General features: G+C 48.8%; 6 protein-coding genes across 6 annotated transcripts; 5 read left to right on the top strand and 1 right to left on the bottom strand.

The window, feature by feature from the left end:
• Nucleotides 1-3,184: 3,184 nt before the first annotated feature.
• Nucleotides 3,185-4,541, top strand: EDB82DRAFT_146061 (kinase-like domain-containing protein). Its single transcript, XM_025733788.2, has 2 exons — nucleotides 3,185-4,307; nucleotides 4,420-4,541. Exon 1 carries the CDS (start codon nucleotides 3,431-3,433, stop codon nucleotides 4,298-4,300), a length of 870 nt encoding a protein of 289 aa, XP_025584659.2. The 5' UTR covers nucleotides 3,185-3,430; the 3' UTR covers nucleotides 4,301-4,307; nucleotides 4,420-4,541.
• Nucleotides 4,542-6,371: 1,830 nt separating this feature from the next.
• On the top strand, nucleotides 6,372-8,735 carry EDB82DRAFT_496530 (Endonuclease/exonuclease/phosphatase). The gene is made up of 2 exons (XM_025733786.2): nucleotides 6,372-6,998; nucleotides 7,142-8,735. Exons 1-2 carry the CDS (start codon nucleotides 6,754-6,756, stop codon nucleotides 8,445-8,447), a joined length of 1,551 nt encoding a protein of 516 aa, XP_025584658.2. The 5' UTR covers nucleotides 6,372-6,753; the 3' UTR covers nucleotides 8,448-8,735.
• A 487-nt stretch (nucleotides 8,736-9,222) lies between these two features.
• Nucleotides 9,223-10,492, bottom strand: EDB82DRAFT_544958 (kinase-like domain-containing protein; the record flags this gene model as incomplete). The annotated part of the gene is made up of 3 exons (XM_025733785.1): nucleotides 9,223-9,550; nucleotides 9,604-10,255; nucleotides 10,312-10,492. The coding sequence occupies 3 exons, from the start codon at nucleotides 10,490-10,492 to the stop codon at nucleotides 9,223-9,225; spliced, it is 1,161 nt and encodes a 386-aa protein (XP_025584657.1).
• A 3,770-nt stretch (nucleotides 10,493-14,262) lies between these two features.
• EDB82DRAFT_428528 (rab-GTPase-TBC domain-containing protein) lies at nucleotides 14,263-17,679 on the top strand (the record flags this gene model as incomplete). The annotated part of the gene is made up of 2 exons (XM_025733784.1): nucleotides 14,263-14,688; nucleotides 14,743-17,679. 2 exons carry the CDS (start codon nucleotides 14,263-14,265, stop codon nucleotides 17,677-17,679), a joined length of 3,363 nt encoding a protein of 1,120 aa, XP_025584656.1.
• A 779-nt stretch (nucleotides 17,680-18,458) lies between these two features.
• Nucleotides 18,459-20,064, top strand: EDB82DRAFT_145908 (uncharacterized protein). Its single transcript, XM_065607065.1, has 5 exons — nucleotides 18,459-19,065; nucleotides 19,132-19,516; nucleotides 19,588-19,683; nucleotides 19,744-19,813; nucleotides 19,866-20,064. The coding sequence occupies exons 1-4, from the start codon at nucleotides 18,838-18,840 to the stop codon at nucleotides 19,809-19,811; spliced, it is 777 nt and encodes a 258-aa protein (XP_065464612.1). The 5' UTR covers nucleotides 18,459-18,837; the 3' UTR covers nucleotides 19,812-19,813; nucleotides 19,866-20,064.
• Nucleotides 20,065-23,044: 2,980 nt separating this feature from the next.
• On the top strand, nucleotides 23,045-25,700 carry EDB82DRAFT_145854 (Pal1 cell morphology protein-domain-containing protein). The gene is made up of 4 exons (XM_025733782.2): nucleotides 23,045-23,572; nucleotides 23,923-24,182; nucleotides 24,304-24,799; nucleotides 24,854-25,700. Exons 1-4 carry the CDS (start codon nucleotides 23,545-23,547, stop codon nucleotides 25,636-25,638), a joined length of 1,569 nt encoding a protein of 522 aa, XP_025584654.1. The 5' UTR covers nucleotides 23,045-23,544; the 3' UTR covers nucleotides 25,639-25,700.
• The last annotated feature ends 157 nt before the right edge of the window (nucleotides 25,701-25,857 follow it).

Genomic DNA, 25,857 nt, shown 5'->3' with positions numbered 1-25,857 from the left:
TGCTGTTGCAATGTCTGACCCGAAGCTACGAAATCATTGGATGCAAGCTTTGTAAATGCAGTCATTGTGATTTGGCATAGGTTATCAGCTCTCCGCATCCTTGATGCCGGAATCCTTCGAACTTAAGTTAACAGCTAAATAGTCTACACGCTATACAATAGCTGGCGCTTTGTTGAGAAGGAAGCGTTAATTAAATGCTGGGGATTTGAGACATAAATAAGTCGGTGAGTGTTTTCCCCTCTCTCTTCTTTTCTTCTAGTCGATGAATGGAGCTGACATGGATGGAAGAGGTCGGCTCCGAAGCTTAGCGGCGGACCTATATTCAGGGGAAGTAGAAGGAAGATGTCTGACGATATACTATACCACTTGTAGATGGAATGTCTCCGAGACTGGATCATACGCAAAGTAACATGATGAGTTTATTCATATTACAGAGTTTATTTATTTGTGATTAGAGATCGAAAGATCAAGTTCTTTTTCCGTTCTAGATGTGCTCGGGTGCGCTAAGATGGATCCCATACAAGGGATCTGTGCCCGACTAGACCGAGCCGCTAGAAGGATTTTTGGTCTTCGACGGGGACGCCGTTCACCCTTGAACTCGTTCGAATTTCTTGGTTGGACCGCTTTGCTCCGAGAAGTTTCCTCATCTACCATAGCGAATAATAAGATATGCAAGGCTTAGAAGCAAAGTGAAACGAATCTGTGAATAAATCATCAAGTTGACATTCCGCTTACTTAGCAACATTCCGTTCCCTGGGTACTGATGTAGGTATAGTAGCAGCTAAGGTCAGGTGTTATCTCCTCTTCTCTTACCGCCCAGTGACAGCTATAGCTCGCTTGTTCGCTTGCACCCCTCACCGGGGAGGCTGAGCCGGTGCTGTTCAATTCGTCGTTTTACCTAGGTATCAGGCTTTGGAGGGAGACAATTGAGGCCGGTTGTAATAAGCAAACAAACCTGAATACGCGGGCCAAGGAGATTGGGCAGTGTTGTACTCCCCGGTCATCACTATGGCCTGCAATTGCAAGTTGCATGGAACAGTGCTCTATGTTTATTCACTCATTCACTTGCACGTAGTGTATATATACTAACCAACGTGAGATCCTTGCCCCAGCTCATTTGCTTACATCCACTTCTAGGGCGTCATGCGCGGGCCTGTTCAGATTGTCTGGGCTTTGCCGTGCCTTAATAACCAGGAAATGTTCTTTCAACCTCGGGATGCCCGTACTACCGTAGTAATCGAAGCGGTACGAGAGCTTATGGTGGTCTATGCAAAATTATAAACATGTCGGGCCGTGGAGTGATCGACAGACCATTGTGCCTAGGTCGTCATTAAAAGGGCGGACTTGACATCGATGGGCGGCAATAGGTCAAGGCCTGTAGTCACTACCTATCAATGAATTGGATGGATGGATGGATGGATGGATGGATGCCGGGATGTTTGGTACGGTACAATATCCAAACAGAGCCGATTGCAACAGGAGTTAACAGTCAACTGAATCGAAACCGAGGTTAGTATTTGTTGGGTACGTTTTTTCTCGCTTTTAGTCCAGGCCTATGAGGGGTGTCTGTGATTAATAGTGGAAAGCATCAGGACCAAGGTCATGCAAGCAACAAACCGGGGAGCAGGCGAGTTGACTGATGCATTTGATTCATCATGAAACATCCCTTCGAAGCTGTATCTGTATTTGAGTACTATCAATATTTGATTATGCACATTACTTGACTGCTATTCTAAACTCTTGGCCCTGTTTGTAAATTGGTCTCACCTCCACTGTCTTGCCTGCCAATTGTTGCCTCATCCCCACTTTAGGCCGCATTCAGATTTATTTTGGTCGCCCTCGGTAGGTGCGGCTGCGTAGGGATCTTTCAGGTAGGTGAAGCGCTATCCGCTTATACAGTAGGCGCCCAACCCCCTGGAAACGGACCGCTGAATGGCGGCTATCTCAGTGAAGAGCACCTAGGTAAGACAGTGGTCTTAGTGCGTGTCAGTCTCGTCTATCGTGTTGGTGCGCGGTTTGTGGGCGGCCTTTTCTTTTTTGCTGGGTTCACCTCCTTCACTTCACCTGCCCTTCAGACAAACTCCTTCTATTGCTGTATCCTTTCTCGAACGCTGGGGCTGGCCTCTCAATCACCTTTAGGTCAGGTATCGCTCTCCCCATTCTCCACTTTTCTCACCCATTTACTCTCTTGCCTACCCGCCCCCCTTCTGCTTTCCAAATCCCTTTTCTCCCCCTTCAGCCTGCCATTTTCTCCCATTCACTTCTTCCACCCCACGACGCCCTTCCGCCATCCTCCTCCCAACATCTAACTGTTTTGCACCCACTACCATCTTGACGACGGCCTCAAAAGTCCACGTCTATCATACTCGCTGAGAAATCGTCTTCCTTTCTCAGCTTCGACCTGAATATCCACGCATTTCATCAACAGAACTGCCCAGGTTGTTTTTGAGGACCTTGACCGAGTTTTCAGCTCTTCCGACGATCCTCGATTCCCTCTAGCCAACGCTTGTAGCTCTCCAAAGCTCAACTCTATACGCGTTTTGACCGCTCCCAATCCCTCACACTTTCTTGCAGGTATGTACAAACTCAACCGTTACAGTTCCCCTAAGTGCACACTTTGGCTTTTTACGACGTGATTATTTGTTATATCCTACTTTGGTTTTAACTTCGGCTCTTCCGACTCATGTCTGCGCGGGTTTTTCATATTACTCTTTGGGGCTTGTCGGGCGACTCGTTCTTACGTCCTGTTACGTCGGATTTGCCTTGTGGCGTTGCCCACCGCCCTCGTTTTAAGCCTGCTACCCCGACCCAATTTTGCCCCTCTCATCTTGACGCATCGCCGCCAGTTTTCTTTTCCTTTTATCCTTCTATCCGTCCACTTTTTACCTGAAGACCGGGCACTGACTGTCGTCGTAGCCAGAGTTGGCTCGCAGATCATCACAAACTTTTTACACACTTTTCAGCTTCCATTCCTGAGGAACGGAATCACCAACTTTCATCATGACGACAATGGTACGTTTACAGCTCCCATCTCAACACAAGTCTCAGCACCAAACGATCTTGAGAGAAAAAGATGCCATATTTCTGGCGGTGTATCCCGTCTCGGAACGATGCCATATCTCTCTAGTTATTGTCTTGCCAAGGCTTTGGGTTGTGATAATATGTGTAACTGAACTTAGCTGATCACGAAAAATAGGATCTTCGCGTCGGTAACAAGTACCGTATCGGTCGAAAGATTGGTTCAGGCTCTTTCGGTGATATTTACCTCGGTACCAACATAATCTCTGGAGAGGAGATTGCCATCAAGCTCGAGTCTGTCAAGGCCAAGCATCCTCAGTTGGAGTATGAGGCCCGTGTCTACAAGTCTCTGGCCGGTGGTGTCGGTATTCCATTTGTTCGCTGGTTCGGTACCGAGTGCGACTACAATGCCATGGTTCTCGACCTCCTTGGTCCCAGTCTGGAGGACCTCTTCAACTTCTGTAACCGAAAATTCTCCCTGAAGACCGTCCTTCTCCTGGCCGATCAACTTATCTCACGTATCGAGTACATCCACGCCAAGTCCTTCATCCACCGAGATATCAAGCCTGACAACTTCCTTATGGGTATTGGCAAGCGTGGCAACCAGGTTAACGTTATCGATTTCGGTCTGGCCAAGAAGTACCGAGACCCCAAGACTCATTTCCACATCCCCTACAGAGAGAACAAGAACCTTACTGGAACTGCCCGTTACGCATCTATCAACACTCATTTGGGTGTTGAGCAGTCTCGACGTGATGATATGGAGTCACTGGGCTACGTCATGCTCTATTTCTGTCGTGGCTCCCTTCCCTGGCAAGGTCTGAAGGCTGCTACCAAAAAACAGAAGTACGACCGCATCATGGAGAAGAAGATGACTACCCCCACTGAGGTCCTTTGCCGTGGTTTCCCTAACGAGTTTGCCATCTACCTGAACTACACTCGATCCCTTCGCTTCGATGACAAGCCCGACTACAGCTACCTCCGCAAGATCTTCCGAGACCTCTTCGTTCGTGAGGGTTTCCAGTACGACTACGTCTTCGATTGGACCGTATACAAGTACCAGAAGAACGCTCAGGCTATCGCCCAGGCTGCTGGCCAAGCCAACCCCGAGGATGACGAGAAGGCTCGTGCCAGCCGCACCAATGCCGCTACTGCCGGCCAGTCTGCTGCTAAGCCCAACGCTATTCCCAGCACTCGCCGCAAGATGCTTGAGCGAGGCTCTGGCGCTGGCGTTGACACTCCCGACACCAACCGTGCCATTGGTGGAAGCGACAGGATGTGAGTTATAAGTAAAGCCCATTTTTCTTGTTCTTTTGTAAGGAATCTTTTCCTTCTTTGCGTGTAGTGTGTTTTTGTACCGCTGGCCGAAGGAAGATTTGCTGACAACTATGGCTGACTCAGTGGACGATAAACAGGCTTCGCTCAGCTTCCAAGGGAGCGGGACATGCCTCGGGCAGCTATCGGCCGAAATGATTTCGAAACCGATCACCCCTCTCTTTTTTTTGGGATTCTTACTAGTGGCGACCGATACTGACGATACAAACCCAACATCGACATCCGGATGCAAGTTTATTGAAAAGCTGGATGATTCTGCTGGCCATCATTCTGCCCATTGATCGCTGTCGACTGTTGGGGCGCGGTTCGATCACGCCTATTTCCTACACATTTGCTCTATCTCGTTCTTCGACGTATGTTCTGGGGGTTCACGACATTTGGCTCGGGTTGCTCTTGATGGCGAGGGTGTTATACTATGGATAAACCGTCCCGGTTTTCTATGAATAACCTCAGCGCCTTCAGGAGACTTTCCTGAACGGCATGTCCGGTACTCCTCCTTGCTAGGTGTACTAGACCTGTGGGTTCTTGGCTGCATTATTCGATAGTAGCCTCGCACCTCGGATGCCGGATATTATCGCCGATTATACAATACTCGTCCCTGGGCTGAATTTGGGTTCGTAGTACGATACGACTCTATTCCGTCGATGCGGTACAGCTTTGATCCCGCCCAGCAGGCATTTCTTTCATGTATTATTTTTCTTTTACTTTCTATTACAATGCTCAGACGGTTGCTTTGGACTTTGAAGTTTGCTTCCTTCGGGGGCGGCTTCTGGGGAGGCGACAGGGGACGTCTTGGAGGTGTTGAGTTGATCAAGGAGTTGTCATCGACACTCGGGCGATGATGGTAATAGGGTCAGAAGGTACTTTCTGATGGCAGAGAGAATAGTGAGGTTTACCGGTCCGAGTCAAGGCTAGCCCTGGTCTCGCACTCCCTTAGCCTTGATGAATGGAATCAGACAAGTGGAAGCTCAATAACCTTGCAGTTAGTACATCTCTCTATTCAGGTGTTACTTGGCCAGAGAACAGCATCATACGGCATGGCTTGGCAGGTGCTGTTACCCATGGTTGGCGAGTCAAAACATCCCACTGTGGGCAGAGATATTCTACGTTTGCTTAAACTCATCATTCATCCATTCACTCGTTTTGCACCACATAGATAGTTTACAAATTGCGTCTGCGTTTTTATTTGGTAACCACGGTTCCGTCTTGTGAAAATGTGTTGGTTCATACCATGAGACTTGAATCTACCAACTAACTTCCCATGTCTGTCAATAACGTCACAGTATACAGCCAGTCATCTGGGATATTGTGATGACCCCAGCCCAAGCCTGCCTCTAGGTAGGTACTCAATGTATGGATCATAGGAGGAGATTTTTGGGCTACGCCTGTCTTCAGCTCTGTAAGAGCACAGCCTCGTGCGGGCGCAGAGAGAACGATCACGGTACCGTGGAAGGGTAGGTCACATGCAGCGGTCTTGGGATCACACGAGTCCAATTGGCGTAATTTCATAGCGGGGTTAATGTGATTTGCCCATGTTGTTGCCATATATAAAAACGTAAGTTGTTGTCTGGTGTTGCCCCTATACAGGATGCTGGTATAATGCTGACTTAGTACCTAGGTAAGTTAGTTAGGAACTTAAACTGTTTTCGAAGCTCCTCATGCGATGGTATTTCTTGGTTGTACGTCTGCTAAAAGGGCTGAGTAAACTGTCCATATCAGGAGGAATCAACTATATCTTAGCCACTATATCCATCTACGTTTCCGTGCCTTGCATGAAGTGTCCACAAGCACCTAGCTACAACTGAGATCTTCTTACAGTTTCACTGATCAGGTTTGAGCACGGGTTCACCGATGTCATCTCTGACTGATAGACACGATGATGTATCTCGAGTGACCATGCCTAGATTGAATGTCGACACCCTCAAAATAAAGCCTATCTGAGGAGGCAGGATAAAAAAAACTTGAGAGAGGCTTAAAGTAGCATAAATTAACTAAGTTATCTTATTTCTCAGACAAGTAGGTTATTGGTATCAAGTTTTCTCAATCCCAAGTCCTAGTTATTACCTTGGTAGGTACCCAGTACTTAAGATAGGTAGATTAAAAACTGGTGATGATCGGCGAAACCAAACATCAACCCCACAATTTTCTTTGGGTTCCAGATCCAGATCCCATCCCCTCGATCCATCCCACCAACGCACCTGCACTCACTCACACAGCATTGCGTCGGGTTGGGTTGCGCCAGCCTCGTGCGCCTTTAAGATTTCCATTTTGGTCTCTAAGCGGGACTGGCTGGACCCTTTTTCATTCTTGTCACCTGCCTGGGGAGTGCCTCTCTTTCACTTTGTTCTCACTATCTCTTCTCGTTCTGACGGTAGTTCAGACTTCAATCTGGCAGTTGTCATGACGGCATCGACTTTAGCTGCAGCATCCACACCCAAATCTACCTCAGTAGCTTCAACGTCACAATCCAAACTCTCCAACTCTTCCACTTCGACCGCAATGACGCCTCTGTCCGTCCCTTCTGTTGATCTGTTGTACCTGACATTTAACTGTGCGAAAAACCTGCTCGACGTCCCCGTCTTCAGCGCTCACCTACAAACCGCTTTCCGCCAAAATGCCACCGATTTACCGCAGGTCGTTGTTCTGTAAGCCGCTAATCTTCTTGGTTACCTACGAAGCAACAACTTCGATACCATTGCTACCATGAACCTTCATGACATGCAAGATACGGCCGAAGGAAATATACACAAACTAAGGAGCACGGTACTGATTCATGTTCTGTTTGCAGCTCTTTGCAGGAGGTAGCACCTTTGGCATACTCCTTTATTGGTGGTTACTTTTTGAAACAGTATATATCACGATACGAACAAGCCATCAACATCGCCGCCCAGCATGTTCTCGATAACATTTTGAGCCAGGAAAGCGACACCATCGCCGTCACGCCCACTACCCGTCCCGCGAAGCCATACACTCTTGTACGAGGCAACAATGTCGGCTACACCGCCATCCTTCTCTTTGCGCGCGACGCATCACGCCTAAAGAATATCCAAGAGGCAGAAGTCGGTTTCGGCGCAGCAGAGATGGGAAACAAGGGTGCTGTTGGGTTGCGCATGCTTTACGAAGGCGATGGTGGCTCATCTGAGCTGACTTTTGTTGCCACGCATTTGGCAGCCATGGAGTGGAATTTACCGAGACGTAATGCCAATTGGGCAGCCATAATGCGTGGAATGGCCTTTGGGAATCCAGAAGTGGTTGTGAATAGCTACAAGACCTCTGTCACTCCATCACCTGCCTCAACGCCGCCTGCTGAAGATCAACCGGAACGTGTCCGCCTCCTTGATGCTGAGCACGACGAACAACATTCGCGCCTCCAGCAACAGCTGCACAGTATCTCTGTCTTTAAGCCTACGTCCCATCTCTTTGTAGCTGGTGACTTGAATTATCGCATCTCAACTACATCTCCGCCCCCGTCAGCTGCTTTCCCTAGCCTTGACCCAGAGTCCGAAAATTACTACCCAGACTTCTTCCGCCTCGATCAGTTGACACGGGAACGTAACGCTGGTCGGACATTGCACGGTCTATCAGAGCATGAGGTGCGGTTCCCACCAACGTACAAGTACGATGTGTTACCTCAAAAGCCTGGCACTCAAGAGCCCGAACTTGATGTGCCGTGGAAGTTTGCAGTCCATCGTTATCCGGGCTGGACAGATCGGGTCTTGTTCCTTGATGTGCCTTCGTGGTTGAAGAAAGGAGACGATAAGAACCCCAAGATTAATGTTCGCGCTTATGATTGTCTGCCTGTTTTACGCATGAGCGATCATCGTCCTGTCTTCCTCCGCGCTGATGTGCCCCTCGTTGCACCTAGTGAGATGGCTCCGCCATCAAATGTGGATCATGATATGAGCAAAGATCCTCGAGCCCGACTCCCAGTGGAGATCGACCCAGAGGCCTGGGAGCGCCGCGCAGCCGCGCGTCGCAAGGAGGTCATGGCTGGTTGGAGCATGTATTTATGGAGTACAAAGGAGGGTGCTTGCATCTTAGCCACCATTCTCGCCTTTGGTGCTGGCGTGTATTGGTTATATCGCTTGTTCTAGTTGGTCCAGTTTCTTATAAACATAGAGTTGAAGATGTTTTGGTGAACGGTCGTGATTACCGCCTAAGTTTGGTAGTTCAACTGAGATCCGCATATTTTTCTAGTGCTGGACATGCTGACTACATGTGTTTCTGTCGTTCACTTCGTTTCTCCTCAATCATCTCTTGAACAGTTCCGGGAGGTAGACGAGGCTGGCATGGACCATAAACAGATACCTACTTACTAATTACACACTTATACTCACGTTGTCAGCTGATTGTCATGGGTGTAAGTCGTGATTCAAAGAAAACGTCGTCAAATTATATACGAGCCATGTTTTAATCAACATGTCTGCCGCTCAGGAACCAATCGTAATGCAAAGCGTTACGCTCTCAATTGTCTGTCAATTTGATGTGACTAATTTTTATGTACGAAAGTCAAAACAGTTCGAATAACATGAGACGGCAGTGAGCGGTCCAACAGCTCATGGTCCCAAACCTGTAATCAAACGCCATTCCCCATTTAATTCATCATAAGGCTGTTGCAAATGAAGGCTGAATATGAAAAGCCAATAGAAAACCAAGCTCATTCCGCTATTTATTCATGGTTCGTGATTGCATGTTCCGCTCTTGTAGAGCATCGCCCACTTAAAGGCGTCTGTGTGTTGTCCCTAAATGCCAGGGAGAACTGATATATTGTTGCGTTTATGTTTTTGGGCGCACAGGTATGCATCGAGTGCTTTCCAATGGACGACCCGCATCCATTAGGGGTGGCTGGATCGCATTGTGATTTCACGATCAGAAATCAGCAAAGTATGGGTCATACTTCTCCGCCATCTCACGGCCGTATGGCTCGCGGGTCCCATCATCCTCAGGATACACATCAAAGCATTGCGCATCACCTGGGTATCGTATTGGGGGCTGTATAGGGCCCTTCTGTCGGCGATCTAAGATTTCATCCCAGTCTGTGTCTTGAAAGAAGAGGTGAGACTTGACACGAGCTGCACCGCCGCTGATGTTGCCGAGACGCCGCGAACGATCGACGGTACAGAGAGAGCGTATTATGTCTTTGGCTTCTTCTGACAACGGGGGGTCTTGTGGAAAGACGACAGGCTTCTCAAGAATTCTGTATATAGATAGTTAGTCAAATGGGGTGCGTCTTGAAGTAACAGAACTGACTGTTTGTAGATCTCGATAGGATTTTGGTGCCAAAATGGAGGATATCCCGTCAAGAACTCGTATATCAAAATGCCCAATGCCCACCAGTCAACTGCGCCGGTGTGTCCTTTGTTTTGAATCACTTCCGGAGCGAGATACTCAGGTGTTCCACACAAGGTATATGTTTCGACTGGTCGGTTGTCTTCACGGTAGCCAAGTCGCTTTGCGAAGCCAAAATCAACTAGTTTGATGTGCCCCTCCTGGTCCAGAAGCAAGTTCTCAGGTTTGAGGTCTCGGTAGGCGATACCGCCTTGCTGTTCATGCAAGTACTCCAGGACCAGAACAATTTCTGCAGCGTAAAACCGAGCGACGGGTTCCTCGAAACGCCGTAACTTCCTAAGGTATGTGAAAAGCTCTCCGCCTGGGACGTAGTCGAGTAACATGTAGAGTGAATCCTGGTCGGAAAATGAGGCAATCAGAGTTGTGATGAAGGGGTGACCTGCTACATCGGCGAGGATAGCGCGTTCGTGTCGGACATGATCAACCTGCTTGAGACGGATGACTTCTGGCTTCCGGAGTATCTTGAGAGCATAAACTTCGGGGTTGAGTTGGTGATCGAGGGGGATATGCGCGGTTGCGGCGGGGCGGACGAGGCAGACTCGAGCAAAGGTTCCTTTAGATAAGGTCAGAGTTGAACAAGATGTTTCATGAGACAGAAGGTGGAATTACCTGTCCCTAGTGTTCTAACCCGTCTGAAGTCTCGGAGATTAAACTTGCGGGTTTGTGGTAGCGGGCTTGGGGCGGAAGATGTCGATGCGCCCGAGACATCTTGAGAGCGGGAATGCGACGGCGCAGGGATGCCCGATGACGACAGGCCAGCAGCATGTGAAGGCGCAACGGTAGCGGCCATAACTTTTGTAATCGTTTCGTTACAAAGGGCGATATCGACGAGGGGCGAAGCGAAGTCAATATGAGTTGATTATTGACTGGGGACAAGTCGCAAGCCCATCACAGTCCGAGACTGGGAATTCGGTTGGTCGTTGGTAAGATAGGAGAAGATGATCCGAAAATGCGAGTGAGATGCAGAGATACCGTCTTGTCGTTCGTTGCGCTCTTATCACGCGGTCAATTGGGCCGTTCTGGAGCAGGTCTGGCTCGGTTCTTCTGATGCGGAGACAATTAATAACGGGGGTTGACGTGAGATCCAAGATCCAGCTCAGTTGTCTCGGCAAAGACAAGTTAGAGGCAGCAGAGATTAAGAACAATCAGGCGTTGAGGGAATATTGTTTGCCAGTAAGAAAAAAGTCCAAAAGAAGGGAGCATGAGACGGATGGAAGGAAAGGGAACGAAAAAGCGACGGAAGGTGGGCGATGCACGAAGGTGACGATATGGTGGGATAAATAGTAACATGAGTTACCTTAATAGTTAAGAGGCTAGAAAATGAAGAAGGGCCTTTGACGTTATGCTATGTATGTGCCTTGCCTAGTTCTGAGGCTAGGCTGGTCTGGTAATAATCGATGTAGCATGAGTGCCTATTCAGGATAAGACGAGGGCGTCTTTTGAAACGGTGAGTGACTGGGAGTACGAGTGGGAGTGAGTGAGACAGAGCAGCCATCGGATGTCATATGGATGTCGGCTGGCGGCCGAAGAAGGACCAACAACATGGCATGGAGAATGGAATGAGAAAGCGGAACGGCAAGACAGAAAGTTAACTACCTACATGGTACTGGCTTTGAAGAATTGCAGTGCTTTCTCATTGCAATCACTTGTACCCTGTCAAACTACCTAAGCAATGTTTACAGAACAAAACACCAAACACCACTTGTGAATCCATTAAATTATGGCCTCAGTGGAATATCCAACTCTGTAGTAACACTGTTACCGCGGATTGCAGAGTGGGGTCCAACTTAGCAAGGTTCCTGTATGACGCAAACCTTATGTGCGCGGGATATGGAACTTGAAAGACCCTTCTAGTGATCAACATCTTGATGGTTGTAATGGTTTCTTGTTCCAATGCAGGCAAGTCTAAGTGTCATGTTATGTGGAAGAAGAGAAGAACGGCTATCTCCACATTCATTGACATATCAATTAGCCTCAACCCTTGTTAGGCAGGTAGGTTAGTAGTCAAATACATTTCAGACCAACAGCTATACATATCTACCTACGAGGTACTCTTTGGAATAAGATACTAATTTGCGCCATGTATTATGTACTTGTACCGGCTTCCACGCCCAACCTACCGGTTTCTAGAACTAGTTATCTAGATCCCTGGCATGTCAGTCGAATGTCACTTGAATTAGGTGCAAAACCTAGAGACAGACCTGCCAACCCCACGCTTTCGATCCTACCATTCCATGCAACGGTCGAGCGATGACAGAACCTTCTGCTTCTCCCGTGTACGGCTGCGGCACTACAGGCCCAATCTAGCTCGAGCGTGTAGGATCTCAGCCGCGGGAAATAGCGGAGTAAGCTGGATGTATCGGCTGTCTCGCCAAGAATTATCCGTGCTGCCAAAAGAACCAGGACTGCCACCCAACAATGACTCGAGTCTGTTGTATTGGTATATGGGTCGTAAACAGTGGAAGTTCCTAACAATGGCACTATATTTCTTGCTGGCTATTATACAACGACTGGTGGCTTTCTTTACCTTCTATATTGGTCATTAAAGTGTTAGCAGGCGTCTAAGTTGAAGAGACCGTTTTTGCAACGGGTCTCGAAACCGGGTGGATTTAAACTTTCAAGCTTGGTGATGGCTTCATCCACATGGGATCCACTTTACCACTTATCAAGGATTTGTTTACTCAGACTAGTGGGTAGCAAAAAAATGACCTCCTAAGACTTAGAGTATAAAAATAAGTAGTCTAAGAAGTATAGTCTAAGGAGCATAAACTGACCTACTAATTTCGTCACTTATGCTCCTAGTGGTCAATTTTTCTAACACCCTGAGGTCAGAGTCGTTGCATCTTAGCAAGGTTATAAACTTATAATGGAACACAACACAACACGTGAACCTACAAAACCTTTCTTAATCATCTGCCGAGTTGATGCCTTGCCTAAATGCGCGTAGCAGGTCTGCCACCCCTTCAGATCGCTCCATCGGCTATTTGTTTGATTCAACTTCAAATCACTTCTTTTCTGAGAGGTATCAACATCGCTTTTTATCCCAGAAGCATACCTAGAGCAGCGCCATTCTTCTCCTGATTTTGGTGCTGTTTAAGCGTTCATCTTTTGTTCTGGGGTATCAATGGAAGTGTTAGTACACATAAAGACGGCGAAAAATAACAATGCCCAGGCCCATATACAACAGACATATACACCGCAAGAATTTTCGACCATGTCTTCGTCGAATTGATAACAATGATGATGTGTACTTCTTGTTAAATTACTCGCAGGTTTCGAATAGTGATATAGTCTCGCTCTGATAGCTTTAATCTTCTGTCGTCTCTGTCGTCTTGGGCTTTTGTTGTCTTCTCCATCTCTACTCAGTATGGGTTTCTTTAGACCCCTACTCTGCCGTCACTCCAGCAATGACAATAGATGCACTCTTCCACAACACCGTCATGTGAGATCCAAGGAGACAGGTATTTCTTCTGACTCAGGCTCCCGCTCGCCCGTCCTTTTTCTCACCAAGTGAGAAATCTCAGGCCACTTCTCAAGAACGGACCCGTAGGTTTGTCATTCATCTCGATATACATCAGAGGAGTCTCGGCACTCGAGTTATGCTCGGTTCAGGCTGATCATGTAGCTTTAAACATACATTCATCTGTATGGGGGCGACAAGCTTGTTCGACTAGTCCGATGGCGAGCTGGTTCAAAGAAGTAGTCAAGTGAGCACACGACAGGTGTTGAGATGGGTGAGGCCTTGAGAGGTCAATGATTGTGCTAAACATAGTGGGTATACGTAGGGTATTTGAAAGTATGCAGATACACATATTCTCTAGGCCGACAGGTCTACACTAACTCCCAATATGATGAGTTGGATAGAAATGAGTCTTAGTTCCCAGCTTTATACCTAGGGTAGTAGGATGAGCGGTTTGACAGCTCGAGCTATATTCTTCAGCCACTTCAGCCACGCCGTTCCATTGGTAGATATTCTATTTAAGAAAAAGGACTGAATTGCAGAGAAAGAAAGAATAAATAAATGAAGAAGGTTGGTTCCTCAACTGTAAAAACCCGCTTACTACTAAACAAATATATCATTTTTCTCTGCCCCCTAAATTATCATGGTAGACTTAGTACCTGATCTCTTGCACCGCTATCCCATGACGGCTGGAGTTCAGCCAGCCCCGTCCATAGCCCCAGCGGCCCTTGGAGAAAGGAATGCCCTGAGGTCCCCCCCGCGACCCTGCCCACCCGCCCATCGCGCCCTGGCTACCTGGCCAGTAGTTGATGGCCAGTCTCCCGTATCTGGACCTGACGCAGCTTCGTTCAACTTCAACTCCACTCTATCTCCACCGTCCTATAACTCGTCTCCATCTTCCATTCAGCCTTTCTATACTCAATTCTATCGTCTATTCCGTACTTCTGCCTGCCTTGCACTTATTCGAGCCTGGTTGCACATACTCAGACTCTTGCGCTCTCTTCGTGTCTTTCGCTTCGTGTCTTGCATCTCCTTCAAGCTCAGCCGCGACCTCCCTCCTGGACCGGAACCCCCCTCGTCATGCGCCGCTGACCGAAATCATGTTTTCGAACTTCACCAACATCGTTCAAAAAGCCCAGCAGCTTATCGATCCTACCCAGGGGCTCAATCTATCCAGTTCAGATCGGAATCCCTCAAAGTCATCGCTATTTCAGAGCCAATTTCGCTTGCCCGCCTCTCAGGCGCCCCTCTACGAGATCAACGCCGAGCTTACTATCCCGCCCTCCAACGCTACTCACGGTGATAAGGATCACGATCGAGGATGGCATTATGCTGGCAAGCTACACCTGTCAGAGCATTACATGTGCTTCTCAACAACACCCACTAGCTTTGTGCAATCTGCTAGCCTTTCAACCTCGACCGCTTTTACCGGCCAGACACACGGAGGAGGACCCAGTGGCAATGGATTCACATTTCCTTTATGTGCTATACGAAGGGTAGAGCGCTTGAATAGCCAGAACTTCCAGGTATGTGGTATAAAAATCTTGCATGGTACAAATTCTGACGTTGCCTGGTTATAGTTCGCACTCGCTCTGACTACGTGGAATGGCCTTCTTGCCGATACCTCTAAAGACAAGAGAGACCCCCGAGAACAACGCATAACAATCCATCTCGCTGGAACCAGACAGTCCTGCGAACGTTTCTGTGACGGCCTCAAGAAGGGTCTTAGAGCAGGCGTTGGCAACGTAGCCAAGTTGCGTCGAGTTGCTGCTGAGTGTTACTCTGAACATCTTTTAAGAACCGAAGATAAGAAGAACGATCTCCCACCAGATGCTGGCTTAGGAATGCTCTTCCGATATCCTGGGGACCCAAAAAAGTTGCGCGATAGGGCAAAGATGCGTCTTTGGGCCGAGTATCTGCGTGACAATGGCAGGAACTTTACATTGATCCGCCAACCAACTTTCCATAAACTTATCCGCGTTGGTCTGCCCAACCGGCTTCGGGGCGAAATCTGGGAGCTAACATCTGGTTCAATTTACTTACGCCTGGAGAACCCAGCACTTTACACTGATACGCTAACTAAATTCGAGGGCCAGGAGTCCCTCGCTATCGACGAAATTGAAAAGGATCTCAACCGAAGTCTTCCAGAGTATCCCGGATTTCAAAGCGAAGATGGAATCAACCGACTTCGTCGAGTTTTGACTGCTTATAGTTGGGTCAACGCCGATGTCGGATATTGTCAAGCCATGAACATTGTCGTGGCAGCATTGTTGATTTACATGTCTGAATCGCAGGCTTTCTTCCTTCTCTCGACACTCTGCGATAGGCTAGTCCCTGGATACTATTCTACGACTATGTACGGTACACTCCTTGATCAAAAGGTGTTCGAGTCCTTAGTTGAGAGAACGATGCCTATTCTATGGGATCATCTTGTCAAGAGTGACGTGCAACTGTCGGTTGTCTCGCTTCCTTGGTTCCTGTCACTATATATTAACTCTATGCCCTTGGTTTTCGCCTTCCGAGTACTGGATGTCTTCTTTGTCGAAGGGCCAAAAGTCTTGTTCCAAGTAGGACTGGCAATTCTACGAATCAACGGCGAGGAACTTCTGGACGCGACGGATGATGGAGCCTTCATTTCCGTTTTGAAGGCCTACTTTTCCCGCTTAGATGAGTCAGCTCATCCAAAATCCGAGAACCCAAAGCTACGTGCAGTGACGCGATTCCAAGAACTTATGGTAGTGGCTTTCAAGGAGTTTGCGGGAATCACCCACAGCAGTATCACAGAATTGCGATTGAAGAACAAAGATGCGGTTCTTAGTAACATTGAGAACTTTGCCAAGAGGACTGCCATTCGCAACTTGGGCCCTGAAAGCAAACTGATGAGTACCGATGAGCTTGGGGCATTATACGATCGCTTTTACAGTATTCTATACGAACGTCAACAAAGAGACCTCATGATTCAACAAGAAAAAATGCGCCGGGCCAAGGCAAGTAGAATGCGGGCATCTGAGATATTCACAACACATCATGACGAAGTCGAGAGGGGACGTGTAGGCCTGGGGCCAAGCACGAGCCTTATGGATTACGATGCGTTTCGCGAGTTTCTTGCCAGCATGGCAAAATGGGCCATCTCAGATTCACCAGGAGCAACTAAGTATGGCAATTACGAAGAACGGCAAAATAAGTACCACAGCGCCAGGCGTGCGTCTGACATGTTGTCCCCCTGGGGCACGGGACCCGAACCTGCTGAGCACGAATTCCTACGTCGACTTTTCAAGAAGTGGGATGTCGACGACAGCTCTGCACTAACTTTGCAGAATGTTGTTACCGGCATAGCGAAAATCAAAGGGAAGCATGATATAATGGGCACAATCACGTATTTCTTCGAGTTGTACGACGACGACAACGACGGAAAAGTTGACCGTGAAGGTATCCTACGTATATCTGAAGCTTTATTGTTCCTTTCACGCCGAGGACTCGAGGGTACTCTGAGTTCTGGTGCCAACAGCACACTAGAGAGCGACGCAGCAAGCGGTCATGAATCGCAAGCAAGCTTAGTACCAGGTATCTCGACTAATGAGCGGTTCCTGGGAAGCGTAAGCGCCTTCATAAGACGATGCTTTGAGTACGCCGACCCAGCAGCTGGACTCAAAGACCAGTCTCCCATCACGCCTGATGACGAAACCTCGAAAAACGACGCGTTTGCAATAGGCGACGACGATGACGACGACAACGACGACGACGAGGATCTCCTGGGCCTTGAATCCCCTACTGGATCACCAACGAAGGCGAAGAAGCCAGCACTTTCCACAGAGAGTTCCCTGGATACCTCCACCGACCCTGGAGCAGCCTCGCGACGTAGAGTATCCAAGGCCAAATCTGAGGCCGCAAATGCAGCGCTGGACCCTGCACATCCTCTACATCTTACTCTGCCAACCTTCCGTATGGTGGTCCTCGCTGACGAACTGCTGGAGCAATTCTTTGAGTCGTCTTTTCCCGCATCTTTTCATGTTATCGAAGGATTACCTACGACATCCTCAACATCGTCTCTCACAACGTTCTCTAGTCTTGGTTTCGGAGCTAGACCTCCAGTTGCGCCACCTGTTGGTCCTCCAGGAGCAGGACGTGGCCTTCGTGGCGTGCTTGATAACATTGTCACGGACGGAATGCGTGTCGCCACTGAGGTCAGAAGGCGTATGGATGAGGCCCAGAAGGAACTCGAAAAGAATGCTCTACCCGGGCAGCGGCCTGAGGACGACGACGAAGACGACGATGACCTTGGAGTTGAAGTAGGCGTAAGAAAGGGACCATCGGCCAGCACCGATATGGAACGGCGGTCCGTCAGGAGCTCAGATAGAGATCTACTAGACGGAGCGGACGCAGAGGCTGGCGCATCAGCGAAGCCGCAAGAACCGAGTTTGCTTGACGTAAACCCCAGTGATGGCCGACCTCGTGCCGGTACGGCAGCTTCATCGGGATCGACTGGAGGCTCAGCAGTCGTGGAGTTTGAAGGCTAGAAGCATGGTTTATAGGACGCCAAGTAAGAGAAGACTTTATAAATAAGGAAATGGGGTGTTGATGGTTGATATCGTCCATCATTCCGGCCTAGTGTTTAGGATTTGAGGCAATTAGGAAGGCAATGGAGCGTGACAGACTATGGAGATGGCGAATTGGCGTAACGTGTAAAGCGGCCCGTAAGGGTAGAGAGGGAGGAGGTTCTGCTAAAAAAAAAATCCATAGCTTGATAAAGAATATACGCTGTCCGTTGTCGGGATTGCCATGTCTGCGACTACTGTCTATTACGAGGACGTATGGTTCTACTGAGGTTTGTCCCTTAACTTTTGTTCTGGTGACTTACCAGATAGATGGATAAGAAACCACAGGTTTCCAATCCCCAGTGGTGGTTTTCTCTTTAGACCTACCAACATTGAAAGCTGGGGTTTCTGTTGGCCCTAGTAAACATAAAGTCCTAATATCTATGAAAGACGGTGCTCAAGCACAATGCAGAGGCGTACATAATCCCTACCTATCCGTCCCATTGCCGAGTCACAAGTTATGAGGCGCAGTTGCAACTGCCACCAGGACACATGTGGGCGAGATATTGGTATCGCGTCATTCTGATTTATCTTGAAATAGATATTGGAATTGACCTGCAGTGGTTGGAATTTTGACTCCTATTGTTCGTTGGATGCGGAGTTTTGTTGGTGTGGATGATGTCTTGCAAGGTTTAGGATAATTAAAGCATGAGATTAATGAAACATTCTCGTCGAACAAAAGAGATGGAGACTCCAGCGGATATGTAAAGTGATTTGTTGAAACTACTCTATTATTGTATGAATTGTACCGAATTGGTTAGTATCGATAAAGCGTGCATATAGAATGGAATACTTAGCTACTACCTACCTACCTACTACCTATTTGTGAAATTGCCTATGATTCAGCGATACATTAGACTCGATGGCGTGATAGCGGAATACCCCGCCATCATTACATCACTGAAGCCTTCGAAAATGATGAGTGGCAGAAGGTAAATTAGTAGTTCTTACATGTTCGAATAGAGTATATCGAGACCTGGTACTTGCAAGAAATAAGCGGAACTATTCTCTCTGTTCAACAGTAATCTCTAACTAATAACAAGAAACAATCTCGGGTGACTACTTCACTCACTATACAACATGACACTCATCGTCGTGGTGGGAGCAACTCGTGGCTTAGGTGCCAGTGTCATCAAGCAATATGCCGAAAAAGGCGACAACACCGTCTATGGCACGACGAGAACGTCAGAGGGTCCCAAAGATTTCTCTGCAGATGTGAAGTGGCTTCTTGACATCGATCTCATGAAACCTAATGTCGGCGAGAAGCTCGCTGACCTCTTGGACCCTTCCCAGCCGATTGACATCTTGGTGAGTACCGACTTCCCCTGTAGAGATAGCTGAAGTAAGGGCCGAGTATCTAAAAGATTTGCCAAGATCATCACAGCAGGTTACTTTGCTACAGAGGACTTGACTGCAGACAAAGGCCCCGACTGGGAGGAAGAGCAGCGCATGTACACAACCAGTTCCATCGCCCCTGTCTTTATCATTCATCAGCTCGTTCACAGACGCCTTTTGGGAAAAGGTTCCAAAGTAGTGCTCGTATCCTCCGAGTCTGGCAGCATCACACTACGACACCCCAAGGAAGGCGGTGGCAACTACGCTCATCATGCTAGCAAAGCTGCTCTCAACATGGTTGGCAAGCTACTTAGCTTGGACCTTCAGGGCCAGGGCATTATCGTTAGTATCGTGCACCCGGGCTTTATGCGAACTGAAATGACAAAGGGCGTTGGGTTTGATAAGTTTTGGGATGAAGGCGGAGGTAAGACACCATCTACGAGAACCAACTACACGCGAAGTGATGCGGCTACTGACAAGGGTTTGACGTATTAGCCGTGACACCGGGTGAGGCGGCCACGAGCCTCATCGAGTGGACAGACAAGCTCGATGCCAGCAAGACGGGTCAATATTGGGCACCACGGGGATCAGGTGAGTCGCATCCAACATGATTTGTGCCATACTAATAGAGATGTCTTGTCGCTTCCTTAGGAGACATTGGGACTGCCGAGGTTGTTCTGGGCAAAGACTTGGCTACACCACTACAACTACCCTGGTAAATGTAACAGGACAGAACAAGTCAACAAGCCGACACCGTGCTTAAAAGGCTGTAGGTAAATGGATCGATGGGACTGATGTCGTCAAAGGAGAGAGGCAGAGAAATTGGAGTTTGGTGAACAAATGGCAAAGATTACCAGTGGGAGATTAACGCAATTTAACAAGGTTGGAAGCGACGGACCACTCTTCCACTTAGACGAACGAAGCCATCGTATTGTTTGTTGCGGGTAACAAAATCAAAGAGTGTGGGGATTGAGAATCAGGGTCTTTATAGGCCCTGACTAGCATTGTTACGATACTGCATCGGGTTTGGCTGTAAAACTGAAGAACCTGGCCTAGCAGATCGTTAATTCTGAAAGTTATGATCATCATGAAAATCATGACAGCATCTGTCCTGACTTGTGCTCAGATGCGTACGCTGACCAAATTGGGTGATTGAGGGTTTCCGTCTGATTATGATCGGCTATAGACGATGCGAGGCTAACAAGAGGTGTTGTCGTACAGAGAAAAAGACGACAGAACTGCGTCTCGAGTTACAGCAGTCAGCCTCTCGTACGCGCCGAGGCTCACATCGTGTCCGTGTTTGTGTTGGGGAGAATGTGTACATAGTCAAGACAATGTAATGCAACAGGAGCCCATCTCGATGCTACTTTACGGGTGAGTCTCAGATATAGTGCTAATAAGCTAATTGTATAGTAGATGAGTGACCCGATATAGCACGCGGTCTCGATTCCTGGTCAAGACGCCAGCCAAGCCTGGGCATTGTAATTAGAATACGACTATTCAGTCGAGTCAGTCTGCCTGCCATTGGTATTGATGAATTGGTCATGGGAACACGAGGCCATCCGCATATCTGTGTAGGCATGGCTTGTTTCACACAGTAAGATAATATTTTTGTTTATTATGTGACGGACGATCCGATAGAAATGTCTTGGCCTCGCGTCAGAAAATCAATCTGATATGAGATCTCAACGGCTGCCTCGTAAGCTTCTGACAGGCCCAGCAGTCACCCCTGAAGGCTGGGATCAAATCGACAAAGAAGGCAAAAAAGGAGGCAGATTAAAAAGTAAATTTGAGCCATGATCGATATGTAACCAGCCTGGAACTCTTGATAGCTGTGGAGTTAGGCTTCGGGCTCTGATGGTTGGCGTCAGGGGTACGTGGATCATCCTTGGTGCTAGTGTGGAGGAAAGACCATCAGCGACTGCACTGGGTATAGCGTGCGACGGGCTCTGGTCAAGGGGTAGGGGTAGCTTGTGGAGGGACTCAGAACCCAGGCCCATGTACTTGTACCTGGTTCTATTGGGAAATGCCGGGGATAACATCGTATTCTTCGTGTAGCCACGAATGGTGTTTGCGCTGCTGTCTTTTCGCAATCTCGCTCCTTTTCTCATTAGATCCATTCAACATCACCGTGAAATGGATGCAGCCAGCAATTGACTCAGAGAATGAAACAGCCGCCGAGAATCTAGACGTTCTTATTGAGGAATTGCCATTACGCCACGGCGGTAGTGTTGGCATCGCCGCACAATTTGACAATACAACCGTCAGCTGCCGCCACTTTCCTCCCTCCCCCAGCTGACAGGGTATACTGTATGTAGAAGGAAAGACTGGGGACTTCCATTTTTTCAGGGTCGATGTCTGGAAGCTTGAGTATTAAGTACATCGGCTGATGGTCTCTGTTTAATCCTCGCAGTGCGATGCTCAGTGTTTTGTATGTTCTTAGCCGTTTTCGATATCGTACTGTGATTAAATTCAACCACTCGCAAAGTACCTGCCGAGGCACGGTATGAGAGACTGAACGGGTAGTTGAAATAAGGCTGTGAGGTCTCAAACTTGGATGCCAATTGTAAAGGAGGTACCCATTCACTTCCATGTTTGTAATAAGCAATTGTCAAAACCGTAGCCGTAGGCACAAGCTTCCCTTCGGATTCTATCCCCCAACAGGCATTTTATCAACGTAAATATGCACACAAGATACCTAGATTTGGTCTGGGTCAAGCTGACTTCGACTCAGCTGAGCCAATTGCAGTCTATGCTGACCACTCTAAATATTGCTCTTCTCATACCCCCGGGCCCGTCTCTGCCGACACCTTCCATGGTTACCCCAACTTCAGGTAGGGGAACCTAACCTGACCTGACTTGAATAACCTACCTTACTGACTGACTCCTTCCACGTTCACCGACTGGCTTCACCAAAACTTAACAAACAGGAGCCCCATTTCCCCATTTGTCCTGGCTTTTACAGAAGGTGGTAGTCTATTTGTATGTACCTACCTTAGTACTCTTGCCTACCCAGGTAGCAGACAATAGTTCCTAACTTCGCCGACGGCTCCCGTGTCTCCATCTTTCTTCCTCTCCATTGATTGTTTTCCCATCTTCTTTCATCTTCAACTCTGCAACATTCACTTTTCTGGCCGTCGCTCAAGTTGCCCTCGGACGCTCCTTTCTTGTGACCTTTACCTTCTCCTGTCTCTCAGCATCCGATTGCCTGGGATTGACTGTTCTTCATTCTTTTACCACAGCATCGTTGTTGGACATGTAAGGACGAACGTCACGCTACGCATTCTGGCAACTCAACAACACCGACTTACGGCAACATATCGCTCACGCAGTATCCATCGTCCCGACTCTATTCTATTCCATTCTATCCTCAGTTTGGCTCTTGACCATCTTATTCCGTCATCACTCAAGCTTGAATCATCTGGAACCCCGACCTCGCTTTCAAGCTCCATCCTTCCGGTTTACGCCCCAGCTTGTCAATTGCTTTTGTTGTCTCGTCAAGCTGGTCATCAACCATCGCTCAGGATACACCACTGCTTTACCTCAACGCCGAGTACCAACTGGAAACATCATTGACTTTCGCTTTCAACCGTTAAAAACTTAACCAGGCTTCACAACGATCGAGCCTACCTGGACCCTGAAACCATCACTTTGCTATACCTTACCCCTGTTAGGCGACATCGTCCTACACACTCTAGTGGTCAATTCGCTGCCCCTGCCAGTCCCGCCTTTTGAGCCCAAGTCAACAGCCGCAAGCATTGACCTGCCCCGCTTTGCCCATTGGTCATTCGCACCATACGACCCTAACTAGTTGGACTACTCAGGCACCCGCAAATCGAGCGCCCCTTCATCGGTATCTTTTGCTGTCGACTTCACGGGTTCTTAGCCTCTCCAAAAAGCATTCTGCAAAAAGCCGAGCATTTATTCGCACGTGGTGGCACTGTACCACTTGGTTTCCCGGGCTCAAACCATCCGACCATCTTCGACCCCACGGGTCATCTGAATTTTGGCTGATACCTTCCACCGTCTGGGCGATCACACGCAGCCAGCCCCTTTCCGAGCCCTGGGCCTCTGACCCGCCCCGTGCCTGAACACAGTCGAACGGGGATTCAACTCACTTTCGGGTGGCGTACAGTGTTCCTGTCGAACCGGCATGACGCTAGGTCTGAGCTTCTAGGTCAAAGGAATTTAACCCATCCTGAGCTACGTGCTTTACCACTCCCAGATCTTCACAATCCAATACTTGGCACGTCGCTACCAATCTTGCTTTTTGCCAGCTAACGTCTTATCTCCCGCTTGTATACGACATTCGTGACGCAGTGCCCAACTCTGCGTTGCAACGGTGACGGGACAATCTGCCATTTTCTTCTAACTTTGGTCGATTGGGCTCCGCATCCTCTCCTGGATCTTCAAATCAGAAACACATAGCCCAAGCTTGACCCCTTTGCAATCATGTCTACTGCACAATCTTTCCAGTCCGGTAAGCGCCCGCCCCTTGATTTCGCTTTGATGTGATCTGCGACAAACACTCCATGCACAAACTCTCCCCTCCCCTCCAGTTTCGCTTGGATTTGCACCCGATATCTGCCAAACGTTGGCGCTTGAGCCTGCAAACAAAGAATATTGGATCCAGGAAGCAAGATTGGATGCATTGCAAAGCAACTTGGCGGAACAATACATAAGCGAACTTGTTTTCTGATCCACTTGGCTGGCTTCATTCTGTGTCATGCTGAGGAGATTGTTTGTTTCATCTTGGTTCATCTGTCGTCGTCATTACACGTACGCGCCCGTTTGTCTGTCTGTAATGCAAGCTGATAGTTTTCTTGGAAGCAGGCGGCCAATCTCCCGGACTCACACTTAACTTATCCTCTAACAACCCCTTTCGCAATCGCGCACCATCTCCAGCCAGCGCCGACCTTCTTTATTCTAGCAAACCCTCGTCGCCCTTCGACGACCCTCCCCCACGACCATTGTCACGAAATCCATTTCTCGACTCGCCGCCTGTCGATTTGCTATCCCAGCCTTTGAGGTCACCCGGCGCCATGTCATCTCACTCAGATTCCAAGTCTCTATCAGCCGAGGAGATCTTTGTACGTATTGAACAATTCTTTTGATTTCACTATCGACGTGTACTTCGCAGAACCATATCACATATCCATTCCTTTAGCCACAAATAATTTATCCCCCAAGCTAACGTTTATGTATAAGCAGAATTCTATGACACTAGACGATTCAAACCAGAATCAAGCAAAACAGCAAGCCCCTCGTCGACCGGCGAACGGCCCGCCCCCACGACGTGACGGAAATGCACCACCACCTCAAGATGGCAAACATCGCCCAACGCGTTCTCAAGAAGAAGCACTTCGTGCTCGCAGGATGCAAGGTCCTGGACCTCAACCCCAACAAAGCTCACCGCAAAGAAAGGACCCACCAAGACGCACCCGGCGGAACTCTGAATCCTCTCTGGTCGACTTTGATGCGCGCCCTATCACAGAGGAGGAGAAGCGAATGATTGAAGCGGCCAGACGACGTAGATACGAACAGCAGCGCCGCGGAGAGGGTAAGGAACGGAGCGATAGGAGCGACCGTGACCGCGATCGTGATCGTGAACGTCGTGAGCGGGGTGACAAGGAGAGGTCCAGCCGCCCCAGTCGTAGGATGGACATCATTGATCAACTCGACGCCACGAGTATTTATGGGACTGGAGGTATGTCTCTTTTCGTGTCTCCCAATCCATTTGGTGTCTGCTAACATGGCCAAGTTTTCCATCATGACGGCCCCTTTGACGCGCTGAACCCTCATCGAAACCGCCAAAACGCAAGGCGTGCGCCAATGCAGGCCTTCCCCAAGGACTCCCTTAACAACTCACTTGGCGGCGCGGGGCCTCTCAATGCCCGGGCTGACCATTCAGTTCTCATGGGTAATGCCACAGAGGAAGCTTTCAGAGATTTCGCCGCCCCTACCAAACCCAAGAAAGAGCCGGCCATTTTTGATGCTTCGGGCCGTGACAAGATCGTTCACGGTGACGAATCGGTTGGTCTAGGCACCTCCACATTCTTAGAAGGTACACCTGCCGCACGAAGTGCTATCCAGCGCCACCAGGCCGAGCAAGCCCAAGAAACGGCCGAGGGCGGCCTGCAGCGAAAGAAATCGCTGGCACAGCGCATCCGTCACATCAACAAGGGTCCTCGAGACTACAACCAGTCAGGTCGTGAATACTCCAGGATTACACCCGATGCATACCCGACAGCCGCAAGTACTGGCTCTGACAACAACCCCTTCTTTGCCGAGTTTGGTAAAGGAGAGGAAAGCATCAATGTTAGACAACGCGATGGATCTATGTCAGCCAACAGCCCTCCAGGAGCGAGGCGCCCCTCTGCCGGTGCAGTCCTGGAGAGACGAGTAACAACTGATGCCACCACCACACTGGACGAAGCCCCGGCCAAGCCGACAGGGCTCATGGGACGAATGAAGAGTCTGAAGGGCCGTAAGACCCGGCCAGAGATCCCTAGCAACGGTCCTAGTGTACCCGGAACGGCTGTTTAGTGGAAGACAGGTGCCGGGCGACTCCTTGACGCAAGCCGAACTTCCGTACGACGGCAGTTCAGACAGGGCAGTCTTTTAAAGAACAAGGAGGAAGACATGAGTGAGAGTGGGTGGAACAACAACCTACCTATGCGGGACCAAGAGAATGCTGCGCCAAGGGACATAGAGAGGCCTAAAACACATCCTTCGGCTCATACACAACAGGCTACGCCATTCCGA

Source organism: Fusarium venenatum (genome assembly GCF_020744135.1).
Source record: "Fusarium venenatum strain MPI-CAGE-CH-0201 chromosome Unknown EDB82scaffold_2, whole genome shotgun sequence".
Classification (NCBI taxonomy): Eukaryota; Fungi; Ascomycota; class Sordariomycetes; order Hypocreales; family Nectriaceae; genus Fusarium; species Fusarium venenatum.
Note: the sequence above shows the minus strand (reverse complement) of the source record. Positions and strands in the feature narration are given on the sequence as shown.

Coding starts and splice junctions, on each gene's coding strand:
- EDB82DRAFT_145908 (XM_065607065.1), top strand. CDS start 18,838: ATGACACTCATCGTCGTGGTGGGAGCAACTCGTGGCTTAGGTGCCAGT. Junction 19,517..19,587: donor GTTTTGGGATGAAGGCGGAG/GTAAGACACCAT, acceptor TTGACGTATTAG/CCGTGACACCGGGTGAGGCG. Junction 19,684..19,743: donor TTGGGCACCACGGGGATCAG/GTGAGTCGCATC, acceptor TCGCTTCCTTAG/GAGACATTGGGACTGCCGAG.
- EDB82DRAFT_146061 (XM_025733788.2), top strand. CDS start 3,431: ATGGTTCTCGACCTCCTTGGTCCCAGTCTGGAGGACCTCTTCAACTTC.
- EDB82DRAFT_496530 (XM_025733786.2), top strand. CDS start 6,754: ATGACGGCATCGACTTTAGCTGCAGCATCCACACCCAAATCTACCTCA. Junction 6,999..7,141: donor TTACCGCAGGTCGTTGTTCT/GTAAGCCGCTAA, acceptor TTCTGTTTGCAG/CTCTTTGCAGGAGGTAGCAC.
- EDB82DRAFT_145854 (XM_025733782.2), top strand. CDS start 23,545: ATGTCTACTGCACAATCTTTCCAGTCCG. Junction 23,573..23,922: donor TGCACAATCTTTCCAGTCCG/GTAAGCGCCCGC, acceptor TTTTCTTGGAAG/CAGGCGGCCAATCTCCCGGA. Junction 24,183..24,303: donor TATCAGCCGAGGAGATCTTT/GTACGTATTGAA, acceptor ATGTATAAGCAG/AATTCTATGACACTAGACGA.